This window comes from Equus przewalskii, chromosome 1 (assembly GCF_037783145.1).
Source record: "Equus przewalskii isolate Varuska chromosome 1, EquPr2, whole genome shotgun sequence".
In the NCBI taxonomy this organism is placed as follows: domain Eukaryota; kingdom Metazoa; phylum Chordata; class Mammalia; order Perissodactyla; family Equidae; genus Equus; species Equus przewalskii.
In genome coordinates, this window is record NC_091831.1 from 60,968,514 (window position 1) to 60,985,231 (window position 16,718).

General features: G+C 34.2%; 1 protein-coding gene across 4 annotated transcripts in view; it reads right to left on the reverse strand.

Annotated features, from left to right (window-relative positions):
* Nucleotides 1-16,718, reverse strand: part of P4HA1 (prolyl 4-hydroxylase subunit alpha 1) — an 80,067-nt gene that overhangs the window by 21,792 nt on the left and 41,557 nt on the right. For 2 of the 4 annotated variants that reach the window (XM_008540747.2, XM_008540750.2), the window contains 4 exons: nt 12,889-13,128; nt 9,816-10,012; nt 7,124-7,300; nt 3,957-4,027 (listed from right to left, as the gene is read on the reverse strand). In XM_008540747.2, coding sequence (XP_008538969.1) covers nt 3,957-4,027; nt 7,124-7,300; nt 9,816-10,012; nt 12,889-13,128 — 685 coding nt within the window. Of the gene's footprint in view, nt 1-3,956; nt 4,028-5,060; nt 5,132-7,123; nt 7,301-9,815; nt 10,013-12,888; nt 13,129-16,718 lie in introns of all 4 variants that reach the window. The other 2 variants (XM_008540748.2, XM_070566095.1) reach the window with 1 other exon arrangement.

The window sequence follows — 16,718 nt, forward strand, 5'->3', positions numbered from 1 at the left end:
CCTATATACAAAATAGAGGAAGACTGGCACAGATGTGAGCTCAGGGTAATCTTCCTCAAGCAAAAAAAAGAGGAAGATTGGCAATTGATGTTAGCTCAGGGCAAACCTTCCTCACCAAAAATTAAATAAGAAACTTTTTAAAAAGTTATGCCAATTTTTAAAAAATACTTGTGGGGCCGGCCCGGTGGCACAGTGGTTAAGTTTGCACGTTCTGCTTCTCGGCGCCCCAGGGTTCACTGGTTCGGATCCTGGGTGTGGACATGGCACTGCTTGGCACACCATGCTGTGGTAGGCGTCTCACATAGAAAAAAAAGCAGAGCAAGATGGGCATGGATGTGAGCTCAGGGCCAGGCTTCCTCACCAAAAAGAGGAGGACTATCAGTAGTTAGCTCAGGTCTAATCTTCCTCAAAAAAAAAAAAAAAACTTGAAATCATTCAAAGCTGCTTCTAGTTGCCTCTATATTGTAAAAATATTAATATACTTTTACACTGTATTTGCTCCTTATTAACATGAGTAAATTAAATCTTAAGCATAATAAAATATCATATTGTAGGCAATTATACGTCAGGGTAAAAAAATGAAAACCACTTTCAAGAATAACCCACCAGAATCAAACAAGCTTTTTCTACCACACTAAATAGACTGTTTATTTGCATATCTCATTATTTATATTACTTTAACTGGACTTTCTGAGCTCATACAACCAAACTGTCTTTTCGGAGAACATAACTAAACGTTCACCTTCAAAAAACTAAAATTCCATTTCTCTGATTTAGCCAAAATTATTACCTTCTCCATTAACAAGCTGTTGCAAATTTTTTGATTTTTAAAGAAATACTGGAAAAGACAGAGATGACTTGCCAAAAGTTCAGATATGCAATAAAGTAAATAAAAGCTTTACATTTTTTAAACAGTAATAGATTTCCACACACACTTTGCCCAAAGAAAATTCTATTTGCTAGAATGCTAGAACATATTTTTACTTCCACAGAAGATGATGCAATCACTTAGAAATTTCTCAAAAGACAGATATTTGAAATTCTCTTCTGACTTTCTCAAAATATAGATGTTCCTAGAGCAAAAGGGATTACATTAACTGATAACAGTACCAAATTCTTCCTTCTATTTTGCATTTGAGATGCCTTTTACAGAGGTGTCATTTATGAAGGAAACATAAAACACTCATTTATTTCACTTGTGGGAATCTTCAAAATCCAGATTTACAGCAATGGGTAGAAAATATCTTGACATAGCTATTAAATTCCCAAAACAGTAAAACTTTTTATTTGTTAAAATATGAAATGTATTGGATATTTTATGGGGCAGATGCCTTCATTAACAGTTAAGGCCTCTCTCTCAAAATATATATTCTATTTTTAAAAGAGTTGCTAAACAATTTTCCTTATGAGTAAACATGAAAATCACTGTGCTATGGAATTCTTTTTTTACTAGGTTGTTTTGAACACAAAAACAGACACACAAACACACTCTGCATACTTTGCCAAGACAGGGTGAATGTATTCTGATGTTACTCAGCCTTTTAATGCTTCTAACACTACTGGCTAAATGCCTTTGCTGCTTTATATAATATAAAGCATGGTTGCGCCTTTCTCAAAAATCCAGTGAAACTGCTTCTCTGAGCTATAAAATTAGACTATTTTAAAAATAAGCTCAAAACGCTTAGAAATATTTAGGTCTTAAAGAAAAACACGTTTGTAGATCACCTTTCCAAGAGTAATTTACTTTGACTTGCTATAAATGTCCAATGACTCTGTGAGCTGGATATTTCTTCAAAAGGTTCATTGCATATAAAGAAAATTTCCAAAAATGGCTTACAAAACACTAAGTTCATGAAAATTTTGTTTTATATGCTTCCTAAAAGCATCTAAATCTGGGCAACTTAGACACTTATAAGGCTTATGACAGTAAAAATGCCTAAAACCATGCAATAATCTCTGATGAATTATATAATAAAGTTATTTTTTTAAAAAATAGATAAAGGGTTAATTTTTTAGACACGAATAACATTCTATAATAAAATAGAAAATTAGCTTAACTTAAAATTAGAGTTAATTAAAATGCACAGAAGCATTATAAATCATGTCTCAAAATATGTCTATCCAAATTAGTTTCTGCAAATCCTCACCATCGATCAGTGTTCCTGCAATCAAAATCATATTATAAAAAACAATTTTCTTCATGTCTTCTAAGCAGCCAGGAGGAAGGTATTGGTATAGGGCAGACAGTTAGGGAGCCAGGTATGTGGAGATGTTGAAGGTTAATATATAAAGGACATATAGCTTTGTCCAAAAAGAGTAAGGAAATGAATCAATGCATTCTGTCCAGCCGCAGAGTACTATTTTCTATGACTTACAGCAGTAATATTCAAAACTTTTTTGTTTGAGGACCTCCTAAAACAGTTGTTAAAATCTAGGTACTCCTTTGCACAATTTTTTAGTTGACAACCAAAGTTTTACATCATAATAGTTTCAAAGGATTTAATTATGTCATATTGAAAATAGCAGTAATTCCTGAAAAATGATTACTTTATTAACGTATCCAGTGGAATCTAAATACCATAATGATTTGATGCCCACCATTACCCACTTAAAAAAATACATGAATGAAGTGTTTTTAATACTTGGATATTTTACATCGTTCTTTTTTTTTCCCCTTGAACTTGTACTTTCATTCCAATCTTATCTGACAGCAGTGGTTTTCAACAGAGGTAAAGAGATGGAGTCCCTTGGGGTGGTCGTAGGGATTTTGCCTTCCAGAGAACATTTGGCAATGTCTGGAGACATTTTTGATTGTCACAACTGGGGTGAAAGGTGCTACTGGTATCTAGTGAGTGTCAGAGATGCTACTAAAAACCTTACAAAGCTCAGGACAACCCCCAATAACAAAGAATTATCTGATCCAAAATATCAATAGTGCTGAGGTGGAGAAGCCCTGTCCTAGAGTGATCTATTTCCACGTCTAGAAGTCTTTTATTCATCACATTATACCTCTCTACAACAAAAATATTTATATAAGTTGATAAAAATATAAATTTACTATAACATAAAGGTCTAAGTGTTAAAAATAATGTCTTCTGGAATGAGTTATTACAACTACAAGTAGTATCCGTTAATCTAAATAACATGATTAAATAATCATTACCAAATATAAAAAGTGAAAATACATTAAAGTGTTCCTAATAAGACGGATGGGCTTATTTTGTTATTTTCAACTAGATATTGTATATGTGAATACATATTACTTATTGTTAGAATGAGACCAAATTCAGCTCAATAATATTTCTATTTTCATTTTTATGAGAGCTGAAAAACCTTCTTTCCATAAATAAGTAGATGAAAAACAAGTTCTGTGGGAACAACGTCACTTATTCTGTGATCTCCTCCTAGGTTATATACATAAATTGCACAGTGATTTACTATCAAAAATTATTTCAGTGATTTTTTAGTTAATAACTTAAGTAGATTCTCTTTAAACATTGTTAAAAGCAAAGACTTTGAAACCAGTTGACTTGCAAAGGATTTGTTACTTAATCCTTCAAGGTATTCACTTTCTCAATACCTATAGTTAGTGGGTGACCCAGAGATTTTTAAACCCCTGCTTTACCACAGAGGCCAAATTAAGCACTGTTCTACAAAAGGTCTTTGGCAACTTCTGGTACCTCAATATGAGAACACAATTTCACTTATCATGTAGGGTTTGGGGAGTCTCAGCAGGCATTCTGAAATTTAATAAGCGACTCTGGAAAATCTCTATTAACTGCCCCATAACCATGTCTGTTTATTAGTCCATCATGAAAATTCAGGCATGGTAGTCATCAAATACCTATGCCTACAGCCTAGGTTTCAGAAACCACACCATGGGTTTTATGAAAATTAGATTCTCAAGAAAGAAAGTGGTCCAAATATGACTAAAATTCTCTCCATTACTCCCTTACCTCTTAGATACTCTGTACTGTGCTGTGGTCAATTTTCCAGTCTCAGGGTCATGTACTGTAGCTCGGCTCAGCTACAAAAAAAGAGAAAGGACAAGGACTTACTCACGTAGCAGGCAATTTTGGGCTTTTGTTTTGTTTTGTTTTGTTTTGCCAAGCCACAGGTGATTGGAAGGGTTCAGATTGGTCTGGATGGTAGGTAATGGTTTCAAATCAGCAAAAACATTTAAAAAGGTGGCAGTAAGAAAAGCCACTTCCAAATCAAGAGAAAAGGGGTTGACAGATTTTTGTTGTAGATTTATTGTCCTTTCACTTTTTTTAAAAAAATCATTTGAAGTTGTATGTAAATGATTTATAGCACTGGGTTTCACAGGAGCTTTCTCAATCTAGAAGTTTAATGTTCTTTAAATATTTTGACAAAGAATACTTAGTAGTCTCTTTAAAATTCACTTTTTAAAACTCTGAGATGAAACTGTTGTTGAGTCTCTCTGGTGAAGTAACAGGCAACTAAGTTCATAAGTAATAGCAGTTTGGAAGACTGAGATCAAAAGCATATTCTTTCCATTGTCAACTGTCCATTCTTTTAAGTCAGTGAGTTTTTAAAAGAGAAACTCCAACAGGAGGAATACAGATTACTCCAAAATGACAATGGTATTTTACAAGATATATGAACAAATGCCAACACAATCACCATGAAGGATGACATGAATTCACTGCAGCATTTACGAATGTGAGAGAACTACATAAACAAAGACCACTCTCAGATTAATCCAGGCTGTTTCTTTTTCTTTTTTTCCCCCTTTGGCAAGAAAAAGAGAAAAGAAAACAAGTACCAAACCATTTCCTGGATATTTGATTCCTGACCTGAAGAGAGATGCAAAGCATATCAATTCCCTAAAAGTAACAGACCCATTCAAGATTAATAACAAAACTTCTAGTTAAAGGGAAAGACCTGTGAAACACAAAGCAGTTTATCCATGCGTATATAAATAGGCGGTGACTTGAGCTGTCGACTGAAAATGACCAATGTCCCTTAAATGAATAATACCTGTAGGATGTACAAAACAATCATTAGAGGGCAAAATATGCAGCATACACATCTCTTACCTTTTGCTAATTCTGTAATGTACCGTCTCCAAGTCTCCTGTTATTGGGTTTGAAATGGTGGCTCGCCTCAGCTGTGAAGCCAACCATCAAAATAGTTGCATTACAAAACAAAAAAAAGGAATCACATTTATCCAACCAGTCAGAATTCTGGGATTTTTACAAAGGAGGCGGAAAAGAGAAAATAACTCCATAGACTTCCAGACACCTTGTGCTGAGCCTTGAAAGCCAGTTGGTTTTTTAGGCTTTTGTATTGTTCAAAAGTTAGTTTTTAAAATTTTGTTTTGTTTTGCATGAAGGAAGGATAAACAAATAAAAGAGATTGGAAATTAAACTTCTTTCAATGGTTAGAGGATGTGACAGTGAGGAAAAGAGAAATTTCTAAAATTTGAAGTCTAACCTATGGTTATACAAATAGCTATTTGCAGTTAATGATTCATCCCAAACTTTAGATTTTAAGTTTTTTCAGTGATGGAACTTTGTCTGCAAAGGTTAATATTGTTCAAAATTTGTTTCAAGGTCAATCTTTTCTTCCTTCGAGATATCTGCTCACATATTTCACATATACAGTGAAATAATCTTGGACTGAGCAGAAAGGGAGATGAAAAGAACTGAGAAATGTTAAAAACAGTAAGAAAGGGATCACAGCCAAGATAATGATTTTAAACTTTTTTTTTAAATGGAGGATGATTCTGAGGTTAACAAAAGAGTATGAAATTTTTATTGCCATTGAATTTCTTGATCAAAATAATCCAACTGAGGCATTCCCTTGAAGACCGAGGCCTCCAAACCCAGAGATATAAGACTGATTTCCAAGGTGAAATGAATTCTTAATAAATATTCTACCAAGATGTTTTGGTTTACTGGGTTTATTGACCACAAATAATGGGCTAAAATAGAAATCCAAAAGAGAATGACAGAGTAAGTAGCATTCTGTTTGGGAGATTTATAAGAATTCTCTTGGCTAGCACCCATACTTTTTAGACCAGTCTTTTCCATTTAGAATGTAATCTTTGGTAACAAAAAGTACCAATTTGGAAAAGTAGTAAAACTTAACAACAAAAATTCTGACTTTAAGTTTATTTTGCAGTACAGATATCCGGATAATTCAACCTTCAAGATATAACAAGGATCAGCAAATTATTGCTCATGGAACAAATTCAGCCTGACACCTGCTTTTGGAAATAAAGTTTTATTGGAATATAGCCAGGCTCATTTATGCATTTTCTATGGCTGATTTTGCACTTCAATGGCAGAGTTGAGTGTCGTCACAGACTGTATGGCCTACAAAGCCTAAAAAATATTTACTGTCTGGACTTTCACAGAAAAAATTTGCCAACTCCTGTGTAATAAAAGAGCAAAAATATGCCCAGTGTTTATTTAACAATCTCTATGAAAGTTATGGCAGTTTGTATTTTACTATCAATAAGATCAAATAGGTTTTAAGAACAAGCTGATGGGAAAAAAGGCAAGAGAATAAAGGATAGTCTTTATCACTTTCTCACAAAAGAAGAATTTCTATGCTAAACACTAAGTTTATAGGATTGTGTTTACATTAAATTGTTTTTCTTAGTAAGATAAATGTAGTGGGTTAAAGTCAGAAAACTATGATGTCATTATGTCAAATTAGCATGATGCTTATGCCCAATTATATCTTTCTAGTAATAATGTGCCAAAAAGAGAATAAAAGTACTTTAAGTATTCTTTCAGTTTAGAAGATATAAAAAAGTTGGTCTTTGATTAGTTTCTGAGATTAAAGGGCTCCAAAGTACATAGATAACTTTTTCAGGAAGATGCTGAAACACAAATTTGTTAAGTGTAAATAAAAATATCATCTATGATTTTCATAATTAAGTGCTTAAAGCCCTGGGTACATTATTTGTACTGAGAAAAACTGCTACAAAAAGAGTTTAGTTAACAACTCCATTATGTTGCAGCAACAATATGTAAAACTACCTGTGGGGTTATTGCCATATCAATTATCATTTCTGTAATCTTGCAAAGGAAAAACTGATACACAAATACAGTAAACTGAGGAGAGAATAAAGGAAAAAATAATTATTTACCCTTGGTTTTGCTAGATCTTTGACAATTTCAATTTCTGCATCAGAAATAATATCATGGAAGCGAATAATACGAGGTTTGTCCCACTCATCCTCTTGTTTGGCTGGAGCCAGAATAAATTTAGGATTCCGATTTCCATCATGGTAGCGGCAAAAGAGTTTTTTCTGTCTTCGAGGAGTCTAAACGTAAAGTTAATAAAATGATAAATATATTAGAGTAATAATATTTTTAATACTTGTTCCTATGCAGATAAGAAACAATAATCATGCTTGTATATACACGGAGTATCTGTGGAAGAATATACAAAAGAAACAGGACTCTGCAAATATTTTGCATCAAACAAGACCTTCAAGATTTTGAAAGTTTTATTAATAATTATTGTCGAGAGAGAGATGGTAGGCTTTAAAGAAGAAAAAAGGAAGAGTTTCTCTTTTAACCCATCTCTTGTCAAAATAAAGTTCATGTGTTATAAATATGAAAGAAATAATGAAGTATTTATGGAAATATGAAATGAATGACCAGCATTGCTCCAAACTTCAAAAAGTAACTGGGAAGCAACACCAGAAAGTTTCTAAAAGGAAAAACAAAACAAAACAAAATCTAACCAGGTTTTCCTAAATATCTCCCAGTTAAATGCCTGTGGGGAAAAAAAATTAAAAGGATTTTTTTAAAAAGCAAAGATGAAAATGAGTAGCTCTGAAAAAGAGAAAAGAAGTTGTTAAGCAAAGAAGCCAGGTGCTTTTATTAGTGCGTATTAAAAATAGAGCAGTCAAGGGGCTGGCCCCGTGGCCGAGTGGTTAAGTTCGCGCGCTCCGCTGCAGGCGGCCCAGTGTTTCGTTAGTTCGAATCCTGGGCGCGGACATGGCACTGCTCATCAGACCACACTGAGGCAGCGTCCCACATGCCACAACTAGAAGAACCCACAACGAAGAATACACAACTATGTACCAGGGGGCTTTGGGGAGAAAAAGGAAAAAAATAAAATCTTTAAAAAAAAAAAAAAATAGAGCAGTCAACAAAACAAATAAATGTTCCTGTCAATCATCTATGTATTATATTAACTAAATAAGTTATTCCATTGCTGATTCTTCTCTTGATTAAACAAGTATGTCATCTATGAAGTAGGAATAATATTAGTTTTTGTTTTAATTATTAGTTAACATACTAAAACAAATGATTCATGTTTAGTCTCCATGTATTTTATTTACCTAAGAGTCAAATCCAAGGCTTTACATCAACTAAGTCTTTTATATAATGATGAGAAGGATTTAACTATTCTGAGAAAAAGGATGCTCCCTCGATCTTGGGCAGAGTTGACATGTGCATGTCACACCAATACACTGGCAAATTAGCAAACTTCTGTTTTAGACCTGTAGTTCTACTTCGCTCTCTTCTTTAAGAGTTATCAAGGACAATAAAAAATATCTGCTTACTACTCACAATTCGAACACTAACTAGATATTTGATGATATTATACAACTACTGTGATTTTTTTAGGTGTTATAATGGTATGTGGTTCCTTTTTAAGAGTCTTTCTCCTCCAAAGATACATACTAAAATATTTAGATGTGAAATAAAAAAAAAATGTTTCATGAGTCTAACAGGGTGTCATTATCCTTGTATTCACTCATTAGCTCTCAAAGCAAAAGTAAGCATGTTCCTGCAGGACTCCATGAACTTAGCTATCAAAGGTATCAACATAGATATGATCTACTTATTTGCTGTTAGAGGTTAGGATGTCAACAGTAAGTCATCAAATATCAAAAAGTCATCAATATAAAACACAAAGCCCAGCTTGAGTTTATTAGTAGTAGCGAAAAAGATAAACATTATTCAAATGTTTACACTTAAAAGTGCTTACTTCAAAAACTCACTAACTCCTTCTATATATGCCTGCATTCAACTGAACACTAGGTACCACATGATACGTCTTAGAAAAGGGTTCCATGATCAATTAATGTTGGGAAACAATGTGTATCATATCCCTAATGTACATTATCATGAAAAGTTCTGAGCTGAAAAAAACCTATGTTCCCTAAACTTGAACTTTTTTGGTTTAATTATCTATTAACAACCTGAAGCACTGGTACTCAGTTATAAATATATAAATACAATATACAATAAACAAAGGGATTTATAGACACATTTAAGTATTTTAAAGAATAAATGTTAAAGCCAAAATCTGTTGAGAGTCTTTCTGCATTTTTAGTATTTCTTAAACAGACTAAAATATCTCACTAAGCAATCTTGTCAAGGTTGACTAGGAGCAAAACTACAAGAGATTATGGCATAGATGAATCCATTGTTTCACAGGATGACTTAGAATGGTATATTATTTCTACTCAGGACTGTTGAAACCTTTTTTGCATTAAGACATTAAAAAAACACTTTATCAGTTCCCTTAAATTATCTGATCCTTCACCTTAAAAAAACAAGCCTCTTTTGATCTATGAAAAGAGTGACATTACCAAAAATACATGTAATGGTACATGATTCACAAGATTTATTTTAAAGCTATTTTACTAACAGAGTTAAGTGTGACACCCACAATAAGGTGTTGTGGCATACTCTAACACTTTATGCAGTAATTCTGATTTTTATCACGTAAGCTTAAATACAAAAAAACTCTGATTCTCTCCAGAACTACATACAGCACATACACACACACACACACAATTGGCTTTTCCACTTTACCATTTTGATACCCTCCCCACGGCACAGCATTTCGTACTTCTGTCTCTCTGGCAGGTAATCCACAGCAACCCCTTTTTTCTTTGGTGTGGTTTTCTGATCAGATTGGTCATCTGAAGCAGACTTATTGTCATCTTTTTCTTTGGCCATTATATACTCAAAATATTTTAAGTTACCATTAGCTCTCTGATGTTCAGGATCTATTAGAAGAGAAAGAGCGTGTCCATGAGTAAGTTTACAGTTGTTCAAGCATCAGAATACAATATTATAAAAACAGAGGATCATACAATTTACCTTCCAAATCAGATGCTTTTGAGAGTGAAAGGAGGCACTAATAAAAATTATTATACCAAAACAAAAGGTATAAACCAGTACTGCCTCCAGTCAATCAGCTCATACAGTCACCCCATATAAAGAGAGTTCTGGAGATGGAAACAGCCATTTATTTCAAAGCAGCAATTACTGCTTCTACTTTGAGAACTTACTAATCAGCCAAAGGAACTATGATCAATTTGATGTCAAATGAATTTTAAAATATTACTCATTCTACTTACTTTAAGCAACAGAAAAGATTTTTCTGAGACTGAAATGTAATCACCATGGGGAAAACAGAGCATACAGTTCAAAGGCAACCTTTACCACAGAATACATTATAAACATAGAACATAGCCTACTTTTGAGGGCTGAGTAGACTTCAGTCCCAAAATTCTAAGTGAGACGGAGAAGAGAGACTAAAGATATAATTTTCAAATAAGCCAGAATCCACTAACTGCCTCTGAATTGGTAGTCAGAATTTTTAGCTATCTTTTAGGGGGAAAAGAGGACTACTCCACCCATCCGAGAGGAAAAAATAATCCAAACAACCACACATATACACAAATAAGAAAGGCACAACAGTGTAGAAACTTCACTTGTGACATGAACTGAAGTACTGAGGAAATATAGCCTTACATTTGTAAAATATTTCTTGTCTTTGAGAAACTGCTCACAATATATATTGTGATATACGACATGAGCCTAATTTTGTAAATTAAAGGGAAAGAAGTTTGTTGGGGGAAGGAAGTGTATATTAAGGGAAAAAAAATTCTGTGGGGATCTTTGGGTGATTGACTTATGGACGACTCTTCTATATCTTTTTCTATTTTTAAAATTTTTCTAGAATGAGTAAAGTAGTTTTTAAGTCAGGAGAAAAAAATATTAAAAAAGGGTATTTGAACTAACATCTTGATTAATTCACTCAACTAAGAAATAATTATCAAAAGTTCATTTTAATAATGTTATAAACTAATGTTACCTCAAAAAAAAAAAAGCTTATTTTCAGATGACCAATCCTTTTGAACTGTTTGACTCTTCTAACATAAACATATTTACCTATTCATAAAAATTAATTTTTTTAAAGTTTTAAAGCTTTGTTATATACCAAGGCCACCTAAATGAGCATACAATTCCACCTCCAGAGATTCTGATTCAGTAGGTCTGGGGTAGAGATCAAGAAATTTTCATTTCTTCCGGCCATTTGTGACAACATGGATGCTCCTTGAGGGTATTACACTAAGTGAAGTAAGTCAGAGGGAGAAAGTCAAATACCATATGATCTCACTCATAAATTGAAGATAAAAACAACAACAAACAAACACATAGCAACAGAGATTGGACTGGTGGTTACCAGAGGGGAAGGGCGGAGGGGGCAGGGCAAAAGGGGAGATTAGGCTCACACATGTGGTGATGGACTATAATTGGTTTTTGGGTGGTGAACATGATGTAATCTACACAGAATTCAAAATATATTACGATGTACATCTAAAAGCTATATAATGTTATAATCCAATGTTACTGCAATAAAAAACATTTTAAATAAAAAAATAAAAGAAATTTTCATTTCTAATAAGTATCCAAGTAATTCTGATGCACGTGGCCTCTGGATCATAGAGATACACTACATCTCCGTTCAAAATACTAGTGGTAAAATTCTCATAAGATATCACATTTTTCTAACATTTGAATATGACAAACATATTTTAAATCTATTTATTTCAAATCACTATTTTGGAGTATGAAATGCAGCAAACAAAAAACACCCTTGTGGGGCTGGCTTTGTGGCCGAGTGGTTAAGTTCGCATGCTCCGCTGCGGAGGCCCAGGGTTTGGATCCTGGGCGCGGACATGGCACTGCTCGTCAGGCCACGTGGAAGCAGCATCCCACATCCCACAACTAGAAGGACCTGCAACTAAGATATACAACTATGTATGGGGGGGTCTGAGGAGATAAAGCAGAAAAAAAAAAGAAGATTGGCAACAGTTGTTAGCTCTGGTGCCAATCTTTAAGAAAAAAAAAAAAAACCCTTGAAAGGAAACTGGTTAATATTTAATATGGTAACATGGTAAATAAACATTTTTGACTGAGTTAGCTAGGTTAGGTCCCACTTTTGAAATTCCTGAAGAGTACAGAGCAGAGAAACACAGTCGACATTATAGAACTATTAGGTGAGAAAAATCAGTTGCCATTTATTTAGAGGATAAACAAAGAGGATAAAGCACATCTGATAGATGAGGCTTGTCACTTTTTTTTTGGTGAGGAAGATTGGCCTTGAGGTAACATCTGTTGCCAATCTTCCTCCTTTTGCTTGAGGAAGATTGTTGCTGAGCTAACATCTGTGTCAATCTTCCTCTATTTTGTATGTGTGATGCCACCACAGCATGGCTTGATGAGCACTGTGTAGGTCAGCGCCTGGGATCCAAACTGGTGAACTCCAGGCTGCCAAAGCAGAGCATGTGAACTTAACCACTACGCCACTGGGCTGGTCCCAAGGCTCACAACTTCAACAAACAAAAAGTACCAAAGCTATATGATGAGATATATTGTCATATATCTGAATAATACATATATCTCAGAATTACACATATATATCATCATATAACTTTTGTACTTTTTATATGTATTATTATAATTATTACAAATACAATATAATTATATATTTATTAAGTATATAATTATTATAATTATCACATGTATAATTATAATAAAATATATATCCCCCAATATATCTGTAACCTTGAATTAGGCCAAGTTAACATACCTAGTTCAAGAAGCTTCTTTGTGAGCAAAAGGGCCTTATCCAGGTCTCCCTGCTGGTACACTGCATAGCTCAAATAATCCAGAACAGAGACTTTATCAATGGCAGAAACTTCGCCTTCATCCAGCTGCCTTAGTGCTTGTTCCATCCACAGTTCTGTATGGTAATAATCTGCCTCTGTATAGGCCACTTTGCCCAACTCAAAACAATCCTCAACTGTTAGAAAAGATTTGTGTTTTACTCCTATGGAAAGAAAATACAGAGAATTTTAGGAATCTTAATAGACCCTATGTTTATTTAGGACTATATAGCTTTCAAAGTGCTATTTTACTTTCATTTGAACTTCCCAACAATCCTCTGAGGTAGGAAAATCAGGCATTATCCCACGTTTATAAACAAAGGAACAATCTGCAAGGTAATGAAACACAGCAAGAATCACACAGCTAATAGGGTACATGGGACCTAGAGAACCCAAGACTTCAACTATCAGCCATTATACCAAAATGAAAGATCAACCAAGCTGAAGCATACAATTTTCTAACACAGTAGGAATCACCATGTGAGATATATCTATCTTTTGCTAACCAACAATCTGGGCAAGAGAGGAATAGACAGGACGAGAGGCAAACCTTTAACTGGCTCCTTCCCCTTTCCCTTCCTCTTCTTTTTCTCTTCCCCAAAGCATTAATGATATATAATTTACATACCATAAAGTTCATCCATTTAAAGAATCCAATAGTTTTTAGTATATTCACAGAGTTGTAAAACCATCACCATAATCTAGTTTTAGAATATTTTCATGAACCCAAAAAGAAAACCTGTAACCATTAGCAGTCAATACTCATTATCTGCCCCCTTCCCTGCCCCAGCCCTAGACAACCACTAATCTACCTTCTGTATCTACAGATTTTCCTATTCTAGTTATTTCATATAAATGGAATCATATAACATATTGTCCTTTGTGACTGGCCTTTCACTCAGCATAATGTTTTCAAGGTTCATCCATGGTGTAGCATCCTTTTTATTACCAAATAATAGTCCATTGAATGGACAGACTACATTTTGTTTATCAGTTGATGGACATTTGAGTTGTTTCCACTCTTCCGGCTTTTATGAATAATAATACTGTGAACATTCATGTACAAGTTTTTGTGTGGACATACATTTTCACTACTCTTGAGCATGTACATAGTAGGGGAATTGCTGGGTCCTATGGCAACTCAATGCTTTTCACGAACTGTCAAACTGTTTTCCAAAGTGGCTACACCATTTTACAATCCCACTAGCAATGTACAAGGGTCCCAATGTCTCCACATCCTCGCCAATACTTGTTATTGTCCATCTTCTTTATTACAGCCATTCTGGTGGGTATGAAGTAGTACTTCACTGTGGTTTTGATTTGTACTTCCCTAATGATGATATTGAGTTATATTCTTACATGAATACTGTCCAGTTGTATAACATTTTTGGAAAAATATCTATTCAAATCATTTGCCCATTTAAAAATCCAGCTATGTGTCTTTTTATTATTGATTGTTAGAGTTCTTTATATATTCTGAATATAAGTCCCTTATCATATATATGATTTTCAAATATTTTTTTCCCATTCCGTGGGCTGTCTTTTCATTTTCTTGACAGTGTACTTTAACGCACAGAAATTTTAATTTTGATGAAGCTTAACTTATTAATCTTTTCATTTATCACTTGTGCTTTTGTTGTTGGTATGTCAACTGGTTTCTGAAATGAAACTTCTATCTTAAGAAAAGGAGATAGTTGACAGTTCACATGAGATAAAATAGAAAACCAAAACACTGGGAAAATATTTAGCCTCACTAATCATGAAAGAAACATGAAATTAAAACAATTAAGAAAAATATTTTTAAACAATAGCCTACATTTATAGAGGTCTTACTTATTAATGCTTTATTAATGACACATGTCACTCATTTAATCCTCAAAGCAATCCAGATGAGGAACTAAAGTAAAGAGAGGTTAACTATTGTGCTGTAAGTCATACAGCTAAGAGCCAGAATTGGAATCTGCAGATTATGACTCCAGAAGTTTGTGCTCCTAATATTATACCATAAAATCGTAAAATTTAATGGGCAGAAGGAGTAGTAAATTGGTAACTTTACTTTTAATACATTCAGCAATATGAGACAAGAAAAATAATTTTATACCTTATAAATTGATATCATTTCAATTTTTTTTTTTTGAGGAAGATTAGCCCTGAGCTAACATCTGCTGCCGATCCTCCTCTTTTTGCTGAGGAAGGCTGGCCCTGAGCTAACATCTGTGCCTATCTTCCTCTACTTTATATGTGGGACACCTGCCACAGCATGGCGTGCCAAGTGGTGCCATGTCCGCACCCAAGATCCGAACCAGCGAACCCCGGGCCACCGAAGCGGAACGTGTGAACTTAACCACTGCACCACCGGGCCCACCCCTTAATTATTTTTTTGAGTTAATACTAGGGGTTGGGAAAGAAACACCTTGTATACCTGACTTTTGTATCTGAACCAAATATTATAGCTAAAAACTATAATAAGCTAAAAGCAAGGAAATGTATAAGGCAGATAGGTCAACATAATGAAATAGTGTTTTTCATTAAGAAAGATAATTTCAACAGCCATATAGGAAAGCCAGAAAACTCTAGACAGAAATACATCAAAATGTTAAACTATTACCCTGCGGGATGGATTACAAGTAAGTTGTTTCCTAAATCTTTATACATTTTACCTTTTCAAATATTGTAAAATTACCATTACTTTCATAAGAACAAAGAAAAGAGAGAGAAAGAAAGAAATGTAAAAAGTATAACTCAATGTTACATACAAAATGACAGCAACCATATAACATTCCATCTTTATAAACAGTAAATCAGATGAGTTATGTGGAGATTTTTAAGGCCTGAGTATTTTATGTTGTTTTTGGTTTATATCATGTTAAGTGATGGAGAGAGAATTACTTCTGGACCACACATGCTGGGCAGTGGGGGGAAGCTTCTGATATAAAATACCTAGAAATGCTGGGTAAAATATAACAATTATCCACTCATACTATAGCCAAGTTCACAAGAACTAAGCAAATTTCTTGGGGCCAAAACCAAAAAGGAACTTGACGCCCAGAGAGGTAAGCAGAGGATGAAGTTGACCCTAGAAGCAGTCGTCAAATCAGAAACCTAGAAGCTTGATTTTTAACCACCAAGCAAGGGAAAGGAGATAAAGCCTCAGGCCCATGTAAAGTGGCAAGCTGGTCCTGAGAACCCCAAATAAACCAGGTCCTTGAAGAACTACATCTTGAATGAAAGAAAGAACTAGAAAAAACCCTGTCAGCTGACAAACAGAAACAACAAAAGAACTTATTTTTCTCAGTCTGCACTGGAGGTAGGGGGAAAAATCACCTAGAATTCCACATGCAGGCCCTCAGGGAGGTTTTGATTTCAAACTTATGCTATCTTCATGGTCTGGGAAATGAAAGCCAAAAAATTCTCTTAAAGTGGTCATATGATGGTAACATCATAGGACATCTGGCAGAAGCAACATACATACTCTGCATAACGCATCCTCATCTCAGGTATTGCAATATTCCCACATACAATCTGAAGAAGTGTACACAATCCAAAATTACAAAGTACATGATGACACAAGCCACCATGAGCAAAATCAGCAGAAACTCTTAAAAAACAGTATTAGACATCCCCCAAGTTCTTCAGATATTGTTTTTTTTACCAGATTAAGAATACAAAAACACTACTATTAAAATGTTCAAACAAACAAACAAACAAAAATATGAACAGATAACATAAGACCAGGCAGATTTGAATGGGGAAA